General features: G+C 34.1%; 1 protein-coding gene across 1 annotated transcript in view; it reads right to left on the bottom strand.

Annotated features, from left to right (window-relative positions):
* The window catches only part of USP25 (ubiquitin specific peptidase 25), a 220,518-nt gene that overhangs the window by 3,705 nt on the left and 189,740 nt on the right, over window positions 1–27,073 (bottom strand). The window contains exons 19-22 of the mRNA XM_006889818.1: window positions 8,712–8,890; window positions 6,915–6,993; window positions 4,460–4,539; window positions 2,128–2,251 (exon numbers count right to left, since the gene is read on the bottom strand). Coding sequence (XP_006889880.1) covers window positions 2,128–2,251; window positions 4,460–4,539; window positions 6,915–6,993; window positions 8,712–8,890 — 462 coding nt within the window. The remainder of the gene's footprint in view (window positions 1–2,127; window positions 2,252–4,459; window positions 4,540–6,914; window positions 6,994–8,711; window positions 8,891–27,073) is intronic.

Genomic DNA, 27,073 nt, shown 5'->3' with positions numbered 1-27,073 from the left:
TTTGACTGTGTGGATCATAACAAACTGTGGCTGACTCTCAGAAGAATGGGAATTCAAGAACATTTAATTGTGCTAATGTGAAACTTATACTAGGACCAAGAGGCAGTTGTCAGAACAAAGCAGGGTCCAAAATTGGGAAGGGTGTACTCCAGGGATGTGTCCTGTCTCCATACCGTTATCATTAATATCACATGCAAACAAAATATTGGTGAAGATCACCCAAAAATGTCTTGAACAGCACATTGGGAGAGAACTAACAGAAGATGGAACTGAGTTTAGAAAAGGCCTTGGCACACTGATGACAAAAGCAGAGAATCCTAGAAGAATGCTTGTGTTTTGTTGACAATGAGAAGACATTTAACTATGTGGATCACAAAGTATAGCTAACACTTAGAAGAAGGAGCATCTCAGAACACCTAATTATACTCAGACAAAACCTAAACCTGCAAAAAAGTTGTTGTGTCAGAATGGAACAAGAGAACAAAGCATGGTTTAAAATCAGGAAAAGTCTATGTCAGGGTTGTATCCTTTATCCATTCAATCTGTATACTAAGTAAATCATTCAAGAAGCTGCATTCTGTGAAAAATGTGGCATCACGATTAGAAAAAGATGTAATATGGATTACATCTCAACTTCAACAAGACAAGTATTCTTGCCCTGGGTCAATAGGCAACATCATGATAGATAAAGACTAACATTGTCAATAATTTCATTTTACTTGGATCCACAAAAACACCCTTGGTTCCAGCAGTCAGGAGATAAAAAGATACATACACTGGAGAAGTCTGCTGGTAGGGACCTAAGTTACTGAGGAACAATTGTCTCAGTTGATGACTAAGGAGCACTCGATTTAGGCAATGTTCTTTTCAATCACTTGGTAGGCCAAGTTCAAATCGTGATCATGTGTTTAAAGTATGTTCACATATTTTAGCAAATTATATATATATATCCCTTGCATACATTCTCTTGTATATTAAACCAAGAAAGACGTACAATGACAAATATACGAAACCAAACAAAGCAAAGCAAAAAAATCAGATGTAAATGAGGTTTGTCATAACATGAATATGCCAGCCATAAGTCAGTAACTACCTGTAAATTTTGGCAATAGGAATTCAGGCATATAGGTATTGTTGTTGTTATTGAGTACCTAAGAGACAGAACCAACCCATAGCTGACCCTCCTGTGGGTTTTCAGAGGAAGTTAATCTCATGGGAGGAGATTAGCCATCCTTCTCCTATGGATCAAATGGAGTTCTTGAACCACCTGACTTTGAGATTGCAATGCAGTTTTGTGCTACTGGGACACCAGACCTCAAAAAAGGCATTATTATCCTCAAGTTAAAGTCACAGTTTGTTCTAATTGAGCTGAATTGAAGAATGTTATTAACTTTATATAAATTTAAAGTGTCCAAGACCAATCTGTTTCATCCTTTTTAGTTCTCCAAAAGTCAAATATAAAGCTTGAAAGCCAGGCAAGCTGAATTCTTGATTCTTCTGTTCACTCATTCTCAAGTTTCTTGATTTTACTTCCTTTACAATCTTCTATATTCTTCATATATAAGTTGTCAGTTGAAATCTACTAGCTGCCTACAAGAAAAAGATTGACAGTTTCCTTCCATAAAATGTACAGCCTCAAAAACTTGACTGAAGGGTGGCTATGTGCTGAAACAGCGTTGGGTTGGGTTGGATTTTGTTTTTACTTTTAGTACTTCTACTTATAAAATCTTTGAAAAATTCATTATTACTTTTCTGTGTTAAAAAAAAAAATCCTACTTCTACAGGACTTATACATACACATCTCCACTATCAAAACAAGTAGCTGTGATATAGGAATTTCTTTTTTTTTTTTAAAAAAAAAAAAAGAACTAAATCAGTCTAAATTGTAGCTTATTAGCATTTCTAGTTTATCAGCTCTTAGTATTTGGATCCACAAAGAAGGACAAAGAATTCAGTGTATCTCCCCATCTTAAGAGAGTATGTGTGAAAAAACATTTAGTTATAAACACTAACATGTATTTTGTTATCACAGTTTATGAAGTCAGTCATTGATATAAAAGCCTGAAAAATGTATCCATTGTAAAGTAAAATAGTCGCAAATGTACACATGATGTACATTCTACTTACTAGTAAACATTCTCTTCTATAATGGGATATTAATTCTTCATCCTGTCCTCTGTACAGGACTTTAGAGAAGAGTTCTTTGTTGTTATGATAAGCACAGATAAGGAACAGCAAGGAATCTATGTAACTTAAAAGGAAATATCACAGATTAGCATTTTATATTTGTAAAAAAAGAAAAATCAACTAAGTTACAAGGCTTTAAATTTGATTGTTCAGGACAGGATTACAGGGGGGGAAAAATCACTAAACCAATTCTATGCCTCAGAGTGTACCGACAACTTTTGAAATATGAAAAGTGAAGTCTTAAGGTTTAATAAAGAAAAGGGAGGGAGGAGTTAGACATTTAAAAAAACTGAGGGGGAAAAGGGCTAAAATTGATAAATTAAGGTAAAAATTATGTGTTCTTAAGTATTTTCCCAATAGCTTCTTTTTGGACATATCATTAAGACTGATGTAAAAGCTAATAACATACTTGTTTAATAAGATAATTTTTAAATAAAGGAAGGGTCAAGTTACTTTGTTTTTTATCTCAAACATGATTATTTATTCAGTTCTTTTCTTTATATAAGCACTGCTCTAGGCATTTGAAAAAATGTAAGAAATAAAGGGAGAAATTAACCAAAGAAAATGGAAGAAGGAAAGAAAAGAGAATGCATCTAAAGTCTGGTCAGTCTGGGGAGAATGAAAAGAATAAAACCTAATATTACAGGCTGACAACAGGGCAAGGGATATGGGTTATAGTTAACAGAAATAATAAGAATAGAGCGAAAGAAAAAGATAGTAAAGCAAATGGCAAACTAGGTTTATCAATGGGAGCAATGAGATAGATTTAATAGAATAATATCTGCTTCAAAAAATACCTTTTTCTTAGCATGCTGCATAGAAAAAAATACACATATACATGTGTATAAATATGAAAGATATTTCTCCACATTAAAATATATTATACCTGAATAGAAGTATAACATTTTAAAGACAGAAATATTTTAATGACAGAAATTAAAAATGGTATACTTTCAACAAGTGTTGCTTTTAATTCAACATGTTCCTATATAAAATTAATTATACTAGCTGAAAAGATAAATGTAAAATTACTTGGGAATTAAAAACACACATATATAACAATGAAATTACATACCTGAGCTACTATGAAAAACAAAGCTCCCTAATCAGGGGTAAAATACTATTTCTTAAAAAATAATGCCTCAGAAATTTGTTTCTGAGAAAATTTGCATGCCAAACTTAATTTTTTAAAATAATATGGATGTTATCTCAGCTAAAGATTTTTTTGGCCTTATTTCTAATGAAAAAGGAAAACAGTATCACAGATATTATTGTTGTTGTTTTATACAACTGTTTTGGGACAGTTGTTAGATATTATCAAGTTGAGGTACAACTCTCAGTGACCTTGTGAACCACAGATTTCAGCCCTTTCCCATCCTGTGCCATCCTCCTCTTATTTGACACACTTAAGCCCAATGCTGCAGGCACTGTGTCAATCTATCTTGTGGAGGTTCTTCTTCTCTTACTCTGACCCTCCATCGTTCTAAGCATATGTTCCTTTCCAAGGAAGAGCCTCTCTGAGCAAGTTGTTCAAAGTACATGTGATGAAGCTTCATTTCTTCATTTGGAGGCAACTCCAAGAAATACTCCGGCTACATTTTTCTAAGACATATATATTTGGTTTTTGCTTAGAAACTCGTGATATTTAGTACTCTTCTCCAAAACCACAAGTCAAGGGCATCAATTCTGTTGTTCTCATTCATTGTTCAGCTTTCACATGCATAGCAAATCACTGAAAATAGCTATGGCCTGGATATGGTGCACCTTAGTCTTCAGAATGACATCACTGCTCCTTGATAATTTCTAGGTCCCTGACAAAAACCTGCCCAATGCAAATGCTACTTTATAGATAATTGGCACAATTAATAGTTTTTAAGCAGTGTAGCCACATTGCCATTAAAAGATCTGAAACATATCTGAGGCCTAGACTAAAATAGTATTTTGTTCGAGGTTTCAATTGTAGTATTTGGGAACCAATAAAAAAAGACACTCTTAGTAACATTACATACTTATTTTTTTAATATCTATTTAAAAACATATTGTGTGGTAGGTATGGGGGAACTCTATATACTCCTGTCTTTGTAATTTATACACACACACACGCAACTATTTCTTTAAATTTAGTCATATGACCAACATGAAATAAAAACTTAAGCTTGCTATATTATTTTACTTCTGTCCTACCTTTCTCTTTGAATATTTTCTAGCTCAATTATTCATATGGACCGACAATACAAAAATTAAGCTCATTATATTTTTTGCTTTCTCTTACCTTTCTCTTTGAAAATTTTCTAGCCCAATTATGAGATACATAGTTGTTTCTCTAAATTTCCTATAATCCTGATGCCATTCCTGTAAGTAAAATTTAAAAATATAGAATGAGAAACAATAATCAAAATGAGAACTCTTCATAAAGTAAGAAAGTTATCAAATAGTAATTTCTCTAGTAACTATTCTAATTAATAGAAGCAAAGAGTTAAAATTTAAGATAAAATAGGTGGCAAAGTCCATAGGGTGTTGTGTTACTAACCAAAATATTGTGTGTCTGGTAGCAGTCCACCAGCTGCTCAGTGGCAGCAGGAGAGGAAATCTCCTCCAAAAAGATTTCCAGTTTGAAAATCTGTTACAGAGTTGCTATGAATCAGAACTGACTCGACGGCAGCAGTGAATGAGGCCAAAATCTAGGATTTCTCTTGTACTTATAAACTTACAAAACCATTTACTAATATAATAATAAAAATAAACAGTCAGTGATGAGGAATTAACACATTCTCACTAGGATATAACAAAAATACAAAAGCAGTATAATCAAACAGGTTATCTCTCTTGTTCTAAAAATATTTCCATTTAAAACCATATTATTTTCGTGTCATTATAAAGTATTTAGTACACATTGAATATCCATTAAATGCTATGGCAGAAATGATATGAAATGAGTTGAAGTTCAGGCCCTGTTACTTGATAGAAAACTTTAAGGGTTACATTTATTTAACCTTTAAATTTTTTAAATATTTGTGGTAAATTTAGTTTTAACATGGGAACAGAATAATCTATTACCTGAGAAATTATAAAAATGATAGTAATGAAAAAGGCACATTTTATACAACCCCATCCCACACGCAATAATAGAGTGTGTAACAGGAATAAATTACTTGCAACTGACATACTACACTCTAGAAAACAAATCATAATTTTCTTATTTATATAATAAAATCAATTCCAAAACCCATAAAATTCAGTATAATAGTATATCAGCATAACTGATAACAATGCTAACAATTTTAAGCAACTGAAAGAAAGAAGGTGAAAAGGTAGTGGCCAACAATATTCTCCTTGAACATAAGTATTTTGTTTTACAAGGTACAATGCAGACCTTAACATATAAAGGTTACAGGTGCTCTGTTGATGTCAATGATGAGATTGGTCAAACTTAATCAGGTTTAGAGGCAGAAGAGGGGAATCTCACTACCAGCTAGAAAGAAGACTCTGAGGGAGGCCTGTGCATAGCCATTTGGACATGCCAGACCAGGACCTAGACAAGAGCAGCAACAAAAGAGAACCAGAGACCACTGTGAGACAGAGTTGGTCTGAGACTGTTGCCATATTGAGTCAAAGTCAGGAGTCTTCACCCAGCTTGCTGCAGGACTTGGGGGAGGAAAGGAAACTGTCTATCATACCAAAAGCTGTGATGCTTAAGGTAAAAAGGCCCGCAGGCATGCCTGGAAAACGGTTCTGGCTGTTTTAAAGAACTCAGTACCCTTTCTGACTTGTCACAAGCTCAACACATTGAAGCTGAGTAGGAGTAGCTTTTCAGTACAGTAGGTTTTCGAAGGCTGTAAACTGCATGGGAGGAGAATTCTCATCTTCCTCTTTGGGATGTGCTAGCAGATTTGACCTATCAGAGAGATGTAACTTTTGGGTTAGTAGTGCAATCCTTTATGGACTACGCCACCAGAGCTGTTAGTCACCACAGTCTTAGAAACCCAATGGATGGTCAGCTTTAAGTTGGTCCCAACTCAATGGCAATGAGGTGAGAATCATGAGGAAACACATTCTGGATACCTATTCCTCCAAATCATAGATCTTGATAAAAATGTTCTAGTTTATGTGCTTCTTTTATGGATACACACCTTTGAGCTTCTTCTACTCTTTGAGCTGAGTATTTATGTTATTATGTCTAGGTTAAATTAATAATACATATAAAAGATTTAGATGAATATAATACTTAATATTAGTTTGTATTACTATGTAGTTCCAATTTGAAAGATAATAAAATTTTCTGTATTATCCTTAAGCTGAAAAAGTTCATTTAAAAATAATTGGAACTAATCCTGCAGTGTAAAGAATGTATTTAAAAACAAAACGACAATATCCTTGTTTTGGTTCTACAACTTTTGTTTTACATGTTAGCATATTAATGGATGAAATTAAAATAACTGATAAATATATTAATAACTTCAGATTGACTTTATGCTGTTATGTGCTGTCAAGTTAGGAATCTACTCATACTGACCCTCAAGTGGGTTTTCAGAAGCATGAAGGAGACTGCCCTTTTTTCTCTGACAGAGCAGCTGGTGGATTTCAACTGCCTGCTCTGGGGTTGGTTCCACAACTCTTTATACACTAGGCAGCTAGATTAGTCAAAACAAATACAAACTTAGTTTTGCTGGAATTCAGCAAATGTCAGGGAGAGACCGAATCGCACATTCTGTAATTCAACTTCTTACCTCATATTCCTGCAAATTCACTTCTTCAGGTTTTATCATTTCAAGCTTTGCTTGAGCAACTTTCATAATGTTGTGACACCTTTAAATAAATGTATTCCAAAATCAGAGGTAAAATGCATTAGACTAAAAAACATGTGTTACACAATAATTAAGCTACCAAACACATAAAAATGAAGTATTTTGTCACTGAACTTTTTTTTAGTTCAGGCAACACTTCCCAAACACCTTGTGGAAAACAAAGCGTGTTTTGGGCCAATGTTAAAATATTAAATATATGATAGCATCAGGGAGTCTAATTCAAATATATCATATTTATTTACATTTAGATACAGTCTTTAAACTATGCTTTATCAATAAACATACAAACTTAATTTAGGCAACTCAAAATAAAAATAACTTTGAAGACACACTAAATAAAAATACAATACAAACTGCATAGGGAAAACATGAAACATGTCGACTGATTGATTACCAATACGTATCTATCAAGTATGCTCAACAGACATTAAGTTTGGGGTTTTTTTTACCCTAAGTTGTAGAAAGACAAATATAAAGTGTACCAATCATTTCAGGGAAAGATGGAAACATTTCAGTACATTTTATGATCAAAATTAATATCAAAATAATTCCAACAAAGTATTAATATATGCAATCACATATACCTATCTTTCAAGAACTAAGAAAATCAGGTTAACAAAATAGATTGGCCACTTGCAATTATCAGCCTAGATATTAGCAACTGATTAAAGAGTTCTGGGTTACTCCATTAACATATTCCCTAATTTAAAAAGAGCATATGTATGAGAACATAGTACAGTGATAATCAGATAATGAGAACCATAATTAGGTATCTGAGCTCTCTGTAGTCACAGGTAGCAAGACAAGTATAAAAACTAGGGTTATTCAATATTTATTATGTCTACCAAATAGTTTAAAAAACATTCACTTGGATATTTCTTTTAATTAATTGCATAGTTGGCATATAGTGAAGCAGGATTTAAATCCAAAGGCCTTATCTTTCTTCATAATTTTTTAGAGATATCCATAAAAATGATAATCTTCTATTTCAGAATTAAATTACAATCACAGTTAATTCCAGAAAAGCATAATGTTTCTGTATTCTAAAATAACTCTCAATATAGTAACACTTTCATATGGAACTAATTTTTTAAAAATTTCATTCTAACTAGATTAAATCTCATTTTTAAGACAGTGTTTTTTAAAAAGGCAAAATGAATTTAACCACTTTATTCGTTCTTTTTTCTCCAACCTTGTTTATCTTATTTGTATCCCTGCATCAATACTTTTATCCAACACTTCTATAAGAGAAGTGATTTTGTTTCTCTAGAATATAGACATTTTGAGTTTTCCCAACTTAGGGGGACACTATTGACATGTAGCAGATAAAGCCAAGGGTACTATGAAACACTCTATCCTATATGGAAATCTCTTCTACCTACAAAGAATCTAATACAAAACATTCGGGTTGAAAATACTTTCTTTAATACCTTAAAAATAATTCCCATTAGGCTTTCCTTATATTAGTGTACTATTTGGTACCATGATTCACAATTAAAATTCATTAACTGAGTCAAGGTTACTTTTCAGTGTAAATTTAAAAGACCATGATTATAAGCTTCAGAAAAAATATAAAGCAGCGGTTCAAAAAAATAAAAGTGAATTTGTGCCCTCTTTATTTAAAACATGTTTGTACATGTATAAAACACTACTGTGAATTTACAGAGAAAAATGACAATTTGGTGGAAAATGAATAGGTAGTTCATATTTTCAAATTACCTTTCATCAAAACTCAAATTTCGATCTCCAAATTGCTCCAACAATGTTTTCTCAATGACTTTCTTTGGTGCTTGGTTCAGGATAAAATAGACCACGACATGGTGTAGACGATAATCTGTTTCTGGTGGGGTATCTTCTTGAGCCAACTTAACCAACCTTGAATATTCCAATTTTATTGCCTAGAAAATGCAGTGAAAATGAAAATTTAGGTTATTCAGAGTAATTAAATCCTCAATATGATAACTTTAACTTTATTCCTGACTTAATTTTTTTAGATTTACTAACAAAGTAGTTATACAAGAATATAACCCTAGTATAAAATTTTTTCTGTATTAATAATATGTGCTTCCTCACTTTATCCTATATGCAGCTAGCTTTTTTTGTTTTCATACACAGAAGTGATAAATGAATACTTCTTAGCGAATAAACGAATAATTCTGTTAGGCATATATGTTAGGAAGCCTGATATTTGGAATTCTAACTTCTCCTATCACATTTTACCTTTCTAATATCAGTATTAGGATCCCTGATGGCTGTGTACTTGACTTACTGGGTTGCTGACCAAAAGATAAGTGGTTCAAATCGACTAATTGCTCTGCAGGAGAAAATTGGGCAGCCTCATTCTACAAAAGATTTCTAGCTTCTTAAATCTGTTTGCTAGGAGTTGAAACCGGCTTGATGGCAGTGGCTAGTATCAATACAGTATGCATTTTGAATATTCCGAATTTGAAGACTGAACTACAGGTCCAAGAAAATCCATATTTTAAAGAAAGTGGCTGGTTCTAGACTATAAAATACTACTATTATAATCACCATTGAGTTAAATAGTGAACAAATAAAGCATGGAACAAGCCCTGATATTGTAGCTACCACAGAATGAATCCTTTGTTTCATCTACGATTGCATTTTAATACTAAACGGATCAACACTGGTTGTTAGCACTATTATTACCCTGATGCCTGGGGTACTTTCTTCCTTATTAATAGCAACACCTAAGGATGTATAATTAATTACAATGCAAATAATATTAGCACACACTAAGGGAACTCTAGTGGGGCAGTAGGTGAAGAGTTGCTGTGCCAACCAACAGGCAGTCAGTTTGATTCACCAGATGCTCTGTGGGAAGAAGAGAGGCAATCTGTGCGATTTATAGTTTTTGAAAACACACTAGAGGATAAGCTATAGTGCATACTACATGAGCATTTCTAATACATTTCTATATGAGCAAATAATTTATAGAATATTGAAATATTGGAGATTTATAAAACCAAGACTTCTATATTCAAGAAGTCCATATAATCAAAGATAACACTTTATATCCCTTAATATTGGGTTTTCCTCTTAATATTCCCCCATAATAGCTCTATTAACCACAAAAAAATGGGGAGATATATATATATAAAAAATATATTACAAAGCTTCCATTAAATGCTGAGGTTAGGAAAGGTTTCTGTTTTTTAAATGCATGGCTTTCTTAAGTAATTCTTGGCCATCAAGAAACTACAGTCTATCTTACTGGACGTTACAGAAGTTAAAAAGAATAACTGATACTTTGAATAAAAATATTTTAATCTTATGATGTCATATTTCAATGAAAATGTCCTTTTTATAAAGCTTAGCATTATGAAAATTTAAAAAATCATCTTTATAGCTAATATAACTGATTAAAATATTGTTCCTCTAATAAATTATATTTCTTTTATTTGCAAATGTCATTCTTGTCTTACTGTTGTTAGGAAAAAAACAAGCAAGAGAATAATTATACGTTGACATCAATGCCTTTGTGCTGTGGTGCTGAAGAAGAGTATTGAATATAGCATGGACTGCTAAGAGAACAAACAGCTCTATCTTGGAGAGAGTGAAACAAGGATGTTCCTTGGCAGCAAAGATTTTGAAGCTTCATCTGACATACTTTGGGCATGTCGCCAGTAGAGACCTGTCCTTGGAGAAAGGCATCATGCCTTTCGACAGTGTAAGAGAGAAAAACCCTAAATGAGATGCATTTTCTCAGTGACTTGGGTAATAGGGGTAGGTGTGTCAGAGACAATGAAATTGGCACAAGACAGAACAGGGTTCAGAGCTGTTGCACATAGAGTTGCAGGTGACTTGACAGCACATAGGACCAACAACATGTAAGAGTCTAACATTCTTGCTTAAGCAGCCTTATCTTCAATTTAGGGAAAAAAAAACCCCTAGTTTATTTCTTCACTTTACTCCAGATTTTTCTAATTTTTATATGTAAAGATTAATCTACTACATCAGCAGATACAGAAACGTATTTCTACTTTTCTAGTGTACATTTTAAACATACTAACACCCATCTTTTCATTAGCACAAATCCATTTCTCCACTATATTTCTTTATTTGTAAACTTTCATGTTAGGAAATTTTCTAACTTAAAAATATACTAGAATCATACTTGGTGCTTTACATTGTGAACAGACGTTCCATGAGGGTATAATTAGTAGTACTCTGAAAAATCTGCCATTATGAGTCAAGTTAGCATTGCTGAGCTATTCAGTTTGCTTCCTACTACATTTCCTCAGAACCCAGATCCAGAGTAAGTCTGTCATTTCCATATTTTTTGGCTGTCACAGTAATTATTTCAATTAATTATTGCAAATGCTGCAATAAAATCACCATACAATCACAAAAAAAACCAAGAAAAACGTGACACTGATTATTGTTGCTGCTGTTATGTGCCGTCAAGTCAACTGAGACTCAGAGCGACTCTATGTACAACAGCCCTAAACCATGCTCTATCCCTTGCCAACCACATTGTCTGTGACATGCCTATCCCAATTACCCCAGTCATCTCACTGAGGGTCCTCCTCTCCTGTGTTGTCCCTCCACCCTCCCAAACATGACATGACGCCCCTCTCCAGGGACTGATCCAGCCTTGCAACATGTCTAAACTATGTCGGACAAAGCTTCAGAATCACTGACTCCAAGGAACGGCCTGGCTTCACCCTCTCCAGGATGAACTTGTTTGTTCTCCTAGCAGCCCATGGTATACTCAATACTCTTCTCCAGCACCACAGCTCAAAGGCATCAATTCTCCTTAGCAAGTAATTGCAAAGACCATTAGGTAACACATTTCTAATCTTTCATCAAAACTATGACATGACTCTTATAACCATACTTGATATTACCTATTCAGTTTTGAATTCTCTTTCTCTTTTAACATGGGCTTTTTCTTCCCTAGATCTGACAGCCTAAATGGGGTACCCCCTCCCCACTCCCAGATCTCTGACATTGCAGTGTACTGCTAACCAAAAGGGTATGTGTCTGGTGATGTGAAAATACCAGCAGCTCCACAGGAGAAAGATAGACAATATCCATCCTCCCATTATGAATCAGAATTGATTTAATGACAGTAAATTTAGCTTGTTTGTTTTGAAGTTATACTAATTTTCCACAAATGCACAAATGCCTCTGCTTATTAAGTTCTTGTTCTCACCGATCCACAGAGAATCCACTCAATAATTTAAGTCTCTGTCTTTTGATATGTTCTTCAGTTCTAACAAACCAAGTTATCTCTTGCATTCTTTTTCAAAATTTATTTGTTGTTGAAGTGTCTCCCTGCACATTTATACACATTGTTTCTGGCCATTAATTGGAATCCATTCAGTGTATCAGCATTCTTACTTCCTCGTTGGGTTTCCTATTTCTTTTTGTCCTTCTTTCCTGTCCTTCCTTACAGCCTTCTTAGACTTGGTCTTGGGAAACACTGCCCTTTTAGTTTTACATGGTTTATTGAACTGTGGAGTACATTTCTCCCTGGTGTTACTATTCACCTTATGAAATATTTATTGTTTGTTTGAAAGTAGAGTCCTAGAGGTAGGTTTAGTTCAAGCCTTGAAAGATGTCTAAGGACCATAACAATCTTGGAGACTCATTAACTTCTACTTTTTTCTTTTCTAAATTGTACTTATAATTTGCAATTTCTTAGGGAATTTATTTTCTTGTACCTATACAGACAATTAACAGCTTTAGTTTGCTTAGCTCCACAGTTAACACTCTTGGCACCAGCAGCCAGGAAATCAAAAGATGTATTGCGATGGAAAAGTCTGCTGTTAGAGATTGTGCCAAAGTACTGAAGAGCAATGATGTCACTCTGGAGACCAAGGTGCACCTGATACAGTCCATGGTCTTTGCAATCACTTGCTATGCATCAGAGAGCTGGACAATGACTAGGGAAGATAGAAGGAGAATTTTGATGTCTTTTTAGCTGTGGTGTTGGAAGAATATTGAATATACCATGGACTGCTAAGAAAATGAACCGCTTTGACCTAGAGAAGGTTAAATCAGGCTGCTCCTTGGGGGTAAGGATTCTGAAGCTTTGTCTGACATACTCTGGACATGTTGCAAGAAGAACCAATCCTTTGAGAGGGGTGTCATGCTTGGGAGGGTGGAGGGACAGTGCAGCAAAGGAAAAACTTCTATGAGGTAGACTGATTCAATGACTGGGGTATTCGGAATAGGTGTTTCGAGGACAGTGAGAGGGGCATGGGATAGAGCAGGGTTTAAGGCTATTGTACATAGGGTCACTATGAGTCACAGGAGACTTGATGGCAAAGAATAACAACATGCAGAATGCTAAAGAGCAAGGATGTCAGTCTATCGAGACTAAATGTGCACCTGATTCAGGACATGGTCTTCGCAACTACTTGTCATGCAGCAAAGAGCTGAACAATGACCAAAGAAGACAGAAAGATTGATGCCTTTGAGTTGTGGTCCTAGAGAAGAGTACTGAACATATCTTGGGCCGCCAAGAGAACTAACAGGTCTGTCCTGGACAAGGTGAAACCAAGCTACCCCTTGGAGGCAAGGATTTTAAGACTCTGTCTCATACTTTGGGCATGTAGCCCGGAGAAGACTAGTCTTTGAGAAGAACATCATGCTTGGCAGGGTCAAGGGACAGTGCAGGAGAGAAAGATCCTGGTTGAGATGGATTGACACAAAAACTGGGGTAATGAGAGTAGGTATGTCAGAGATAGTGACACTGGCTCAGGATAGAACAGGGTTCAGAGCTATTGTGCATAGGATCACTGTGGGTTGTAATCAACTTATGGCACATAACAACGTGCTAGGGAAGGTGGTAGAGAGGAAGACCCCAACAAGGTTGACTAACAACGACTATATCACTAAGCTTGAATGTGTCAGAGATTGTAAAGATGGTGTAAAATAGGACAAGGTTCCAATCTGTTGTTCATAAGGTTGCTATGACTAGTTGACTTGACAGTACCTAATAATAACAAAATACACATAACAGCATAGTGGTTAAAGTCTTCAGAATCCTCTCTCTGAAAAAAAGATGCGGTATTCCATTTCCATAAAAATTTACAGTCCTGTAAACTTTATGAGGTAGTTACTCTATCCTACAGGGTCATTGCAAGTCAATATTGGCTCAATGGAGTGAGTTTGGAATTTGTAGACATATACCATCAAATATAGTATATTTGGAGGTAAAATGATATAATTTAAAAAATCAAATAAGATTTAAAATTATTATATACATTGTCCTTTTTGGTGCCATCAAGTTGACTCTGACTCATAGTTAACTCATGAACAAATTGCAACATCATTTTATTGCTACACAAAGGAGGTCAAACGATCCTTTATATCTCAATGTTCTTATACCCAAATAAATATTCGTTGAATTTAAAAAATACATAACAAAAAAAAAAAAAAGAAAGAAAGAAAGAAAAAACTCCCCAAAACAGGAAATGTCAATTACCATTGACTTAATTCTAACTCATGGCTATCTCATTAGGTTCCGAGTAGAACTGTGCTACGTAGGGTTTCAAGGGCTGTGAATTCTCAATAGTACACTGATAGGCTATTCCTTCAAAGAAATCATGAGTGAATTTGAACTACCAATCATTCATTAACAGCCAAATGTTTAACAGTTTGGACCACCGTTAGGATTATTTTAAAAATCTGATTGTAAACTTGTAAACACAATGTACTTCCAATAAGCAAAAATGGAAAGTAAATGGGCCATATTATTTAAGCATAGTATAATAAAAATAGTAATAAAGAGAATTCCTAAATAAAGCACTAAATAATTTAAAAATAGTATTCTGAATTATTCTTCCCTCAACACAAAAATAAAGAATTTAATAATAGTATTTTGAACTATTCGTCAATCAACAAATCAAATTATAATGATACTAGGAATGAGAGATATGAAAACCTAGTGATACTCAAAGGAAAATTCAAATTCTATGGAATAAAACTTATTTCAAGAGACAAGAAACCAAATCAAAATAAAGTAAAAAAAAAAAATAACGTGGCAATTTTAGGGAGGTAATAAAAACTTACTTTTCAAAAAGCCAAATGGAAGAATAGGAGAAAATTTTTAATACTAGGAATAATAAAGGAAATAAATACAAGAAACAGAAAAATTTTCAACTGAAAGAGAATAATAAATTCTACTACCTAGATGAAATAGTTGATCACTCAGTAAAACACGAAATACTAAGATTTAAAACAAAAAGAAACACACAAACAAAACAATAAAACAACCAAGATAGAAAAATTAGAGTCAGAAAAACTAGAGAACAATTAAAAAGGTTGCTCTGTATCCAGTAAACTAAAGAGTTACACATTAGAGTTGTGCTATTAAATCAATCTTCAAAGAATAGATAATTTCTGTGATAATTAAGAGTCTAAAACATTAGGGAAGGGAATAGCATTAATGACTGTAATGTAGTATAATTTGAAAAGGAAAAACAGTGACCACAGATCCCTTGATAGATTCTTTATATCTATGTAAGTAGACAATACATTGGGCAAATCTGTTGCAGAAGATCTTTTTAATGAGCTAAAGAAGAAAGATTTCACATCAAGGAATAAGGAGTATTTGGTCCAAGACATTTACAATTGCCACAAGTGTGCAAAAGCTGGACAATGAATAAGTAAGACTGAACGAAAACTGACATCCCTGAATTAAGTGTTGGTTAATAATACTGAATATACCATGAACTTCTAGAATTAAGAAGCACAGTCAGAAATGCCTTCAGAAGGGCAGATGGCCAGACTTTGTCTCTCATAGTTTGGATATATCATCAGGAGAGTCCAGTACTTTACGAAAGTGAATCGGTAAAACAAGTCAATGAGAAAGAAGACTTTCAATAAGATGAATTGGCATGATTACTAAATCAATGGGATAAAATTATAGCAAGGATTAGAAGTGTTCCTCTCTGCTGTAGACTGCATTGCTAAGAGTTAGAACCAGTCTGATGGCACTTAAAAAACACCTAGATGCCAAAATGCTCTAAACAAGTTTACAACAATAATACAAGTAAGACAGGTGCTGTTTACAGTGATTAAACATCAGGATTAAGGATTAAGAAGAAATGTGCTCCATACCTCCATAGAGCCATCTAAAAGGCTAAATTTTAACATAAAGCTTAACAAAATTAAGATAGGAGCATCCAAAACTAGTTTTACTGTATAATGATGACCCATAAGGAACTAAGCACATTACACTTAATAAAATGCTAGACATTCCACTTAAAATCAGGAGGTATATAAAAAAGATATCCTAGTGCTATTTAATATCCAATTATACTCTGAAGTTCCCAGTCATTAAAATAAAACCAGAAATATAATCTCAAGTAAATATAATAGAGATAATCAGATAATTACTAGAAGTCAGCTTGAGGAAATACTCAACTGAAAAACACTTAGAAAATGAAAAGTTCAAATAAGGTGACTTGTTATAACACAATTATATAAAATTTTATTTTTTCATAAATATTGATGAATCTCAAAGACTGCTACAGTATGGTTTACACCTCAACACAGAGAGAGCAAAATCATCACAACTGGACCAAACTGGAGAAAAGACTGAAGTTGTCAAGGATTTAATTTCACGTGGATCCATGATTAATGTCTATGCAAGTAATAAGCAAAAAGTCAAATGATATACTGCACTGCACACAAGACTGCTGCCAAGGTTTTACTGAAGTGTCAAAGAGCAAGAATGTGCCTAGACCAAGACATGGTACTTTCATTAATTTCATATGCATGTGAATGAATAGAGAAGAAAATAGAAGAATTGATATTCTCAATGGTAATGCTGGCAAGAAATATTTAATAAATTAGGAAGAGCCAAAAGAATAACCAAATCTGCCTTAGAAGAACAGCAGCCAGGTACTTCATGGTGAGACTTTGCCTCACATACCTTGGGCATAGGATCCAGTCCCTGGAGAATGGCACCATGCAAGGAAAGTAGAGAACTCATAACAACCCTAAGAACAGAGCTAAATCTTTCCCTGTACTGTCTGCACAATCTCTGCTATCCTCAAGCCCATTGTTGAATTCACTGTATGAGAATCTTATCAAGTTGAGAGTGCTTACACAGCTAGACATAAACAAAAAACACGTAATATTATTGGTGAATAAAATTATAAAACTTACAAAGAATTTAACACTGAAACAAAGAAAAGGCATAGCATTTCCTATTTAAGTGTCAAAATACAAAAGAAAAGGTAGAATTCACAACCTTATTAATCCACTAATTAGTGTAAATACAATCTAATTCTGATGAGATTTAGGAGAGGGAGCTAGAAAACATTAAAATTTATCATAAAAGAAAAATTTGTAAGATTAATATTTTAATTGAAAAACAAAAGTGATACCTACAAAATGTCAAATAATAAATGTCCTGTTGTGAAAAGTGTTCAAAACAAAGCATTAGAGTGAAAAAATATACAGTATCAAAAAGACCAAATTGTAATCAAAATTTGCTATAAAAATAACAGTGTAAGTCAAAAATTTGATTAGTTAGATGCTTGTTATTTTAGGCAACTCCAATATCTAACAATATAAAATTAAATACTAAAAAAGGTATGTAAAATTTAAAGATGTATATAATTTTGGTAAAAATAAAAATCTATAACGAAAATATTACTTTAATTAGATGAAAAAAATATCTGCACAATAAAGTATCAAATACAAATTTAAAAGATGAAAGATAAACTGGAAAACAATTAGCAGATTTTAGTATGTCATGTGATTTTAGTATGTCATGTGTTCACATAGATACATACTAAAAAAAGAAAAAAAACTGTGTCAGAAAGTGTGCCTATTTATATAGTAGTACAAAGGAGATAAACAGGATAGAACACAAGAACTGCCTAAAATCTTATGCAAAGATACTAAATATTGCCAAAGTTTATAAAATACAACTTTAAAAAAACATAGGATTATGTCTTAATTATTTCCTTTTGTTTGACAACCATCAATGGGAGCATAAGTAAAATGACTTGAAAATTTTATCAATATTTAAAATATGCAAAAGTTTTTACATGGCTATTCCAATTACTTATATTCTCACAGGTCTTTTCCATTGCATTGGGGAAGTCTACCGTCAAGGAACTCCAAAGTCCTAAAGAATAAAGATGTCAGTCTAGGGACCAAGATGTGCCTGATCCTGGCCATAGTCTTCACAAATGCTGATGCATCAGAAAGCTGGACAATGACTAAGGATGACAGAAAAAGAATCAATGCCTTTGAGTTGTGGTGCTGGAGAAAAGTACTAAGCTATGGACCACCAAGAGAACAAACAGGTCTACCTTAGAGAGGATGAAACCAAGTTACTCCTTGGAGACAGGGATTTTAAAGCTCTGTCTGACATACTTTAGGCACGTGGCCAGGAGGGCTCAGTCCTTGGAGAAGGACATCATGCTTGGAAGGGTGGAGGGACAGTGCAGAAGAGGAAGACCTTGGATGAGATAGATGGACACAGTAACTGGGATAATAGGAGTGAGACTAGCTCAGGACAGTCACTATGAGCTGAATGTGACTAAATGGCACATAACAACAACAAACATATGTCCAATTACCCATGCTTATAGGGATATCTGGTGGCTTAGTTTGTTAAGGAACTGCATTGCCAAACCAAAGGAATGTGGTTTGATTCCAACAGCAGCTCCACAGGAGAAAGATAGGTAATCTCTTTCTGTTCTACAGACTGACTTAGCTGAAAGGCTATCTATGAGTAGACTGTAACTTGATTGTTATTAATCCACTAATTAGTGTAAATACAATCTAATTATATATGTAACAAAATAATGTGTATCAATACTGGAAATGACTCAAGTACCCCATGAGTAAAAGTGGTAATAATAAATTTAATAACAGTTAACAAGTATTAGTTTGTGTTATGTAGGGGACACTAGCTGATGAGATTACACTAACTACATGGAATCATGTCTTAATTTACTAAAATTGAGATTTTCAATTCAACATGACATAATCCTACAAAAAAATAAGAATGATACTATAAACTACAGACACCTTTTCCAAAAGAAATTAAAAAACATTTACTAGACAAATACTCAGGGTTTCTCCTATGTGTCAGTACTAAATTGACAGTACCCAACAACATTACAGTGATCAGCAGCCTGCACCAGAACAAGCTGTCTGGGATATTCTGGTGTACCATTCAAAGTCCTAAATTCTAAGAAATGCTTTCAACCCTACATGGACAAGACTAGCTGAGCACCAAGTTCTAAAAATTCACAAATAGTGATGTAAAAAAATAAAGGTTTTGGTATTTCACCATCATCCCGCACTACATATATGGGTGATCTTCTCCTGTGCAATTTACACAGTAGAGAGCCTACTTATGTGTCAGTAATGACTCAAAAACACTTAAAAACACAATATATATATTTATACACGTATATATGTATATATACACATAAATGTATGTATACATACACGTGTATGTGTGTGTGTGTATGTGGAGTTGAATCCGACTCACGAAGACCACAGCAGGTTTTCAGCAGCATTAAATTGCACTGAAGGAGAATTCCGTTCTTCCATGAACAGCTGGTAGATTTGAACCACGTGCCTTTGGGATGGCAGCACAGCTCCTCATTACTAGGTCACTAGAGCCACATATATACATAGGTATATATGTATATGTGTGTTGTTGTTAGGTGCCATTCAGGCTAGTATGACTCACAACAACCCTATGAACAACAGATATGAATCCTGTCCCATACTGTGGCATCTTCACCATTTCTAATACACTTGAACTCATTGCTGCAGTCACTGTGTAAATCCACCTTAATGGTAGTCTTCCTCTTTTGCTGAACGTACCCTTCCGAACATATCCTTTTCCAAGGAATAGCCTCATCTAGCCACATGCCCCAAGTATGAGAGATGAAGTTATGGCATCCTTGCCTCCAAGGACCACTCCAGCTGCACCTTTTCCAAGACAGATCTTCTCTTCTTTTGGCAGTCCATGGGATATTCTTCTCCAGTACCACAATGCAAAGGCATCCATTCTTGTTATCCTTATTTACTCTCCAGCTCAAAGGCCTGAATCAGGCACATCTTAGTCTTCAAACTGACATCCTTGCTCTTCAGTATTTTAGAGAGATCCCTGACGGCAGACCTGCCCCAAGCAAGACATCTCCTTATCTCCTGACTGCTGGTACCAAAAGGAATTGATTGGGGATCTAAGCAAGATAAAATCATTAACTGTTTTAATCCTTCCCCCCAGTGTTGCCCAGTGTCCCAGTAGTAAGGACTTTCATCTTCTTGATGTTAAGATGCAATCCATATTGAAGGCTTAGTCTTTGATCTTCTGCAGCAAGCACTTCAAATGTCCTTCTTTTAGCAAGCAAGGTTGTATCATCTGTATAGTGCAGCTGTTGATGAGTCTTTCTCTGATCCTGATGCCACATTCTTCTTCAGAGAGACCAACTAAACACATTATCTGCTCAGTATACAGATGGAATGATATGAAGAATGGATACAATCTTGACTCACCCCCTTCACAATTCTAAACCATATCATATTCCCTTGTTCCATTCAGACAATATGAGAACAATCAAACGTTCTGGAATTCCTATTCTTTTTAATAGTTGCCACAGAGGTGATCCATACAGCCAAACACCTTTACATTATCAATAAAACAGAGATATCAATTCTTCTGATATTCTCTGCTTTCAGCTAGGATTCATTTGACATCAGCAAAAATATTCCTGGTGATGTCCTTTTCTAAATCCAGCTTGAACTTCTGACAGTTCCCTGTCAATGTACTGTTTCAGTCATTTTTGGCTGAGCTTCAGCAGTATTTGGCTTGCATGTGATATTAATGATAATGATGTTGCTCGGTAACATCCACATTCTGTTGGATCACCTTTCTTTTATATGTTGTTCTTTTGTGCTATTGAGTCAGAACCAAGCTATGTCTGACCCCCTAGAGGCAGTAAACAGAATGGGAAGAGAATACCCATCTTTCTCCAGTGGAGCAGCTGGTGGATTTGAAATGCGTACCCTTCAGGTTAGCCATACAGGCCCTTACTGCTAGGCCTGCCCCCCTATTTTGATAGATAGATAGATGATAGATAGATAGATAGATAGATAGATAGATAGATAGATAGATAATAGATAGATCACACATACATATTTTATGAATTTTATAATATATAAATATAGTGGTGTAGTCTGTGACACATTGTGCTACTAACTAAAATATTGTATAGTAGTTTAATTTCACAAGCTGAATTCCACAGGAGAAAGATGAGCAATCTTCCCCCATTGATTTCCAAGGCTCTAATAAGTCGTGTTCAGCCAACTACAACTATCATAACTATTTCTCTTTTTTTAACCATATCTTTTCAGAAATGGGTGATTTTTAAAAGTAATATAAATGTTGATACACAAAAAAATCCCCCGCTGTTCTGAAGACACTCCATTAGGCTATCTTTCTTATGGAGCAACTTGGGAATTTGAGCCTTGGTCTTTGGGTTGGCATGGCAACTCATAATGTACTATGCCACCAGAACTCCTTTGGATACAATCAGAGGGGCTCTCATGTCCCAGGGTATCTCTGGTGCTGGGCTGGGTGAAATGAGGCATTCATCCAGTTACACAGTCCTCCACCAGATGGCAGCATGCACTAAAAATAGAATAGCTGATTCCCACTCAAATCCAAACTTAAAAACTCAAATTCATTGAAGTCAAATAGAACCTACTCATAACTGACCTTCTGTGTTTCCCCTGAAAAGCTGCTGATGGATACAAACCACCAGAGAGGTTCGAACCAACCACCTTTGGCTTGGCAGCCCTCCTCCATATGAATTAGGCTATCTGTTCTACAGGTTACTAAAGGGGTAAGACAGAGCTGAGTGACAAGAGATCAAGGTAAATTTTAGTTTTAATAATAAAAGAGATGAGTCCCAGTGTGGCACTGAGTTGCATAAATAGTTGTAGATTTAAATACTGGCTGAAAGGCTAGCAGTTCAAACAAACCCAAAAGTGCATCAGAAGACAGACCTGGTAACCTGCTACTGATAGGTCAGAGCCTTGAAAATTTAAGGTGCAGTCCTGTTCTACACACACCGTGCCACCATGAGTCAGAAGTAAATCAATGGAAACAATAATGCCGAAAGAGAAAGAAGAACTTAGTTTACTGTATATGAATTAAAGTTAAATAATGTAGTTCTTAAACACTAAATAAAGAGCAGAGGAAGATATCTGAAGGAAGATTTTTGACTGATGCAAATTAACTGCAAAACATAAGTAGTGTTTTCACCTATGAAAGACAAATATGTAACAAAAATAATGAAAAGATCTGGTATTATAAGAAAGGTCAAAAGATCTAGTCATGGAGCAATGTTTAGACTGATGGCTTCCTATGTCTTGAAATGACTAGGATATAAAAAGTTATTTATGAGAGAAAAAAGATGATTAAGAAACATAAATAAGCATACAATAAAGAAGTAATTTTTAACACGAAATGAAAAATTTAATTCAGAATCAATAATAAAATTTAAGCAAAATGTTGTGATATGGACTAATGCTATTTAAAAACGAGTAGAAAATATGTAAAGTGATACATTAATCACTCAATTTCTATTATTACCCATCAATTCCTTTTGTAAACAAAGTAAAATTCAAGTATCTGCCAATAATCAGAGCAGCACTATTAGGGAAACTCTGGCACTATTAGAGAAACAAAAATACATTGTTTTCTTTAAGTGTCCAAATAAAAAGAAAAAAATCAGTTCCAGATTTATATATAAAATACATTCTCCCCCTTTTATGAACATTAAGTGGCTATGGCTAAAATAGAAAATGAAAAGCTATCCAGGTAAACAAGATTTAAGTGAAGAAACATTTGTTTAAAAGTTAGACTTTTAAAAAAGAGGAAAAGAAAAATATTAATTGTACCTTAAAAAACCCTGCTTCAGGACCACACCTGTCATAAACATTCCTGGATTTACCTATCGCCATGATAATACCTTGCATGTTCGGTGTCATCATGATCTGCCACAAGGGATTTAAGGTAAGAGTTTTGAATTGTTAAAAAAATAACTCCCAAAATAAAAATCCCTTCACATGCAAGTTAAAAGCTCCTTTTTTGTGTTTCACAATTTATAAATCAAACATTACCCTTTTTAAAAAAATATATAGCAACTCTGTTCCAATCAGCAAAATCATTCATACAGGGCCACAGCTAGCTTATACACTGCCTTTGTGCAAACTGCAAAAAGGCATCCTCTCAGAAATGGAAATTTTTAAAAGGTACCCCATATGGAAAGACAAATCAGGAACACTGTGCTGCTCAGAGTGAGCTCAATTTTAAACCCATTTCTGTCCTCTTAGGCTAGGCCCTTCTGTGCACCTGTAAGCAGCAGCCCTGTATCCACATGACTTATTTTTAAAAGTGCAAGGCACATGCATGGTTATCAATCTAATTAAAAATAAACAAAATTTCCAATAGCATAAGCACTTGTACAAACAATAGTGTCAAATATTAATCGTAATTCTACTTCATTAAGTGTTAAAGGACTCACTACACACATTTAACACTTAGGTGATTGATCATTATTTTTCTTAAACACATGCCAGTTTCTCTTATCTTCAAAAGCCAACACAGAAAGTTTTCTGGAACAGTTTATGGTTACAAAGTAATAAATAGTCAAGTATTTTATTTTACAGCAGCTATTTACTCTCAACTGTCTGCAAAATGAAATATGAAGTATGAAATTACTGCATTAGAGGATTCCATAAAAATTGCACCATTACTTCATTCTTTGAAGCCTTTTAACTATGTATTTAATTTGAACTGGACACCAAAGAGCTAAAATATAGATAACATTATCTGCTTAAGAGAAACCTTCTGACCAGTTCTTAGGATTATGGATCCTTTGCTCTTATATATTAGCACAGCAATACCATGCCATTAAGATAATTCTGATTTAGAGGTGAAATATTTTTTAATAGTTGGATACAACCTTGGGATTCATCTGAAAAATAGTATTTGGAATATTGTATTTCACAAATGTCCAGTCTTCTTTCTAGATGTCAGTAAAAATTAACAAATGAGAAGTAATCATCAAACTTTTTTTTCTAACTTCTTCCTTTGCTCATAGAATAAAAGTCTTCCTTGTGGTTACTTTTCAGAAATAGCTTTAGTGGCCCTCATTCCAATGTGAATAATCATCTCGGGAAGAAAAGCAAATTAGAAGAAAAAAAAAATTGGTGAACTAGGATATCAGTGTTTCATGTGAATGCCTAAAAACTGTTATCATGATAAATGAAAATAACTCTTTAAAGTTTAAAAGCTACAAAAATAGTTGAGCATTAACAGGGAAGAGGAATGATGAACATAAGATACAGTTCCTACCAAAAGGCTGATAAATCATTCCATGCACAGGTGCACAGAGAAGAAGCAAAAATTTTAAAAAATCAACTATCTGTTTTGTTATAATGCTTTAACTTTTCTAATAGATACTATGGAGTAAAGTATGAATAATTCAAATAAAGTAGAAAAGTAAAATAAATTTTATTGAATGTTCAAAAGTTTTCTATTTAATGAAATAAACTTCATTGTACTCTACAATTTACATGAGGGTAAATTAATATTTTCCCATAAAACATTCTAGGCACATAAAAACATTCTGTTGACAAATTCCATAAGATTTCTATTAAAATTTGCATTTAAAATTCAACAGTCTGGACAAAAGAGATTAGTCAGAACTGATTTTGACAATCACTGTGGCAATGGGACAATTAAAACAGACTTTCAAGGGGGAAAAAAAGAGCAACAAACTGGGAAGGTAGAGAAAATAGTGCAACAATGAATGAATGGAAATCCAAAATCTCTGTAAATGTTCATTAAAATTAATAAAATGTTTGTTTTTTTTTTAAAAAAGAAAAGGCCTCTCACCTCTGAAAAACACAGGAAGAAAAAGAAAATTGAACAGTCTGATAGCAACTGGAAAGGTAATTTCAGTCCATGGGTGTCAAAGCGGTATGCAACACACGTTCTCTGTGAAGCTGCAGACATGCATGCCCAAGTACTTTATTACACAGCAAAAAGATAAGTGGAAATTGTGCAGAGGTCTAGAATAAAGGTACCTCGTCATCATAACCCCCCTCCTCCTTTGACTCAATCATAAATTTCCCTACAGGAGGAATCACCACCTCTACAACTCGCTGGCTAGGTGGTTGGCTTGTGATACTTTCAGGTTTCTGCAGAAGAAAATCAGTATCAACATTAGAAAAGAGAACAATGGAAACACAAAGTTTGTGTGCACTATTTTCAATCTTCTAAAATATCTGTACCTACTTAGTATGAAGTCACCACAATGGAATTGTCTTTCCTTTTACCTTCTAAACAGTAAACATTAAATCAAATTTTCTGTTTTTTACCCCTCAGAGCATAGAAGTTGTATTTTCTAATGTCCATATAACTGATAAATTTTTTAAAATCTCTAACTTCAAAAAGGACTTATTTCATTGAGTAAATCTATAATTATTACGTTCTTTAGCAGATGATGGATTGATTCAGTGACTGGGGTAGTGTGTGTAGGTGTGTTGGAGACAATAAGTTTGGCACAAGACAGAACAGGGTTCAAGAGCTGTTGTACACAGGGTTGCTGTTAGTTGCAAGCAACTTGATGGCTCATAACAACAACAACATGTTCTTTAGCAGATATTTTCTTAAGTACAGTTCTGACACAAATTTAAATAAAATTAAGTAAAAGGATTTTACTTCAATTTGAAATATACGTAAATTTCAGCATGTGAATATTGTCTAGTTTCTCAGAGGTGAATAGGCAAAAAGTAAATAAACGAAACTAATGACCAAGACTAGCATTTTTTCCCTTCTGTATAAATGTTAATTATTACCATAAGATTATTAGAAAATTGTAGGGAGCTCTGGTGGCCTAGTAGCAAGAAGCTGCACAGCAATCCCAGAGATGTTCGGTTCGAATCCACCCAATGCTCTGCTGGAAAAGGAGGGACAATCTCCTCCTGTCGAAGTCAGATTTGATTTGATGGTACATGAACCAAAAAATAATAAAAAATTTTTTAAAAAGAAAAGTAGATAGTTATTACTTATTAGGTCAACTTCAAAAAATAAAATTTTAAAAAAGAAAATTAGATAGATATTACTTATCAGATCAAATTCAAAAAGAAATAAACAATCTGCAACTATCATGAGAAATGGTATTCACGTATTCCAACATCTAGTACTTAAGATTGCTGTTCTATACCACTAAGTAAGAACCAAGCGGAACCTGAGGGAGTAAATTATGGGAGGAGGATGCTCATCCTCCTCCTGTGGATCATCAGCTGGTGGATTTGGGCAGGAAGTGCAACTTCTTACCACTAAGTCACTAAAGTTCCTTTTGTACTTAACAATTCTTCTATAAATGGCAGTCAATACATTATTATACTTTTATATGCTACTTTAAATTACTACACTTGAGTTCAAATATAACTAGGACACATATACTTGGCCTGAGATTTTAAATCTTCCCGGAATGTAAGAGAATACTTGTGCCAGGTATCCAGTCAGAAGAGTGAAACAGAAGCAGGTAAACTGAGAAGACTGCTTGGACTTTCTGATGAAAAATTTGTTACTAGCAAATCATTCTAAAACAAAAGCATCTCAAAAATATTAAACATAAATACTGATACTTCTAAAACAATATCTTTATTACCATTAAAAAACACCACCACCACTTAGGAAAAATAATTGCTTTGTAAGCTTTGCCAGGAATGGCTGAAGAGTTTAAGTATAATCATCATAACCATCTCCCAAGAAACAAATAATTATCAGTCATGTAAGTGAAGGTGAAAAAATAAAAGAGTGGGCATGTAGAAATTTTGCAGTGTCAATCATTAAGTTTTGATAATTTTAAGCCACCACAACATTATTCCCACAAGGAATTTAAGAGTGACATAATTGGGGGTTTGCTAAAAATATTTTTATTTTTCCTATTATCAAGCCTTATACAAGTATTCTGAAAAAGGCAAAACTTAAAAACTATTAAAATTAATGTTTCAGCTAATAATTTGTAAAATTAATTAAA

The sequence above is a fragment of the Elephantulus edwardii genome, unplaced genomic scaffold (assembly GCF_000299155.1).
Source record: "Elephantulus edwardii isolate Elephantulus edwardi_28Jun2011 unplaced genomic scaffold, EleEdw1.0 scaffold00081, whole genome shotgun sequence".
NCBI classification, from domain to species: Eukaryota; Metazoa; Chordata; class Mammalia; order Macroscelidea; family Macroscelididae; genus Elephantulus; species Elephantulus edwardii.
Note: the sequence above shows the minus strand (reverse complement) of the source record. Positions and strands in the feature narration are given on the sequence as shown.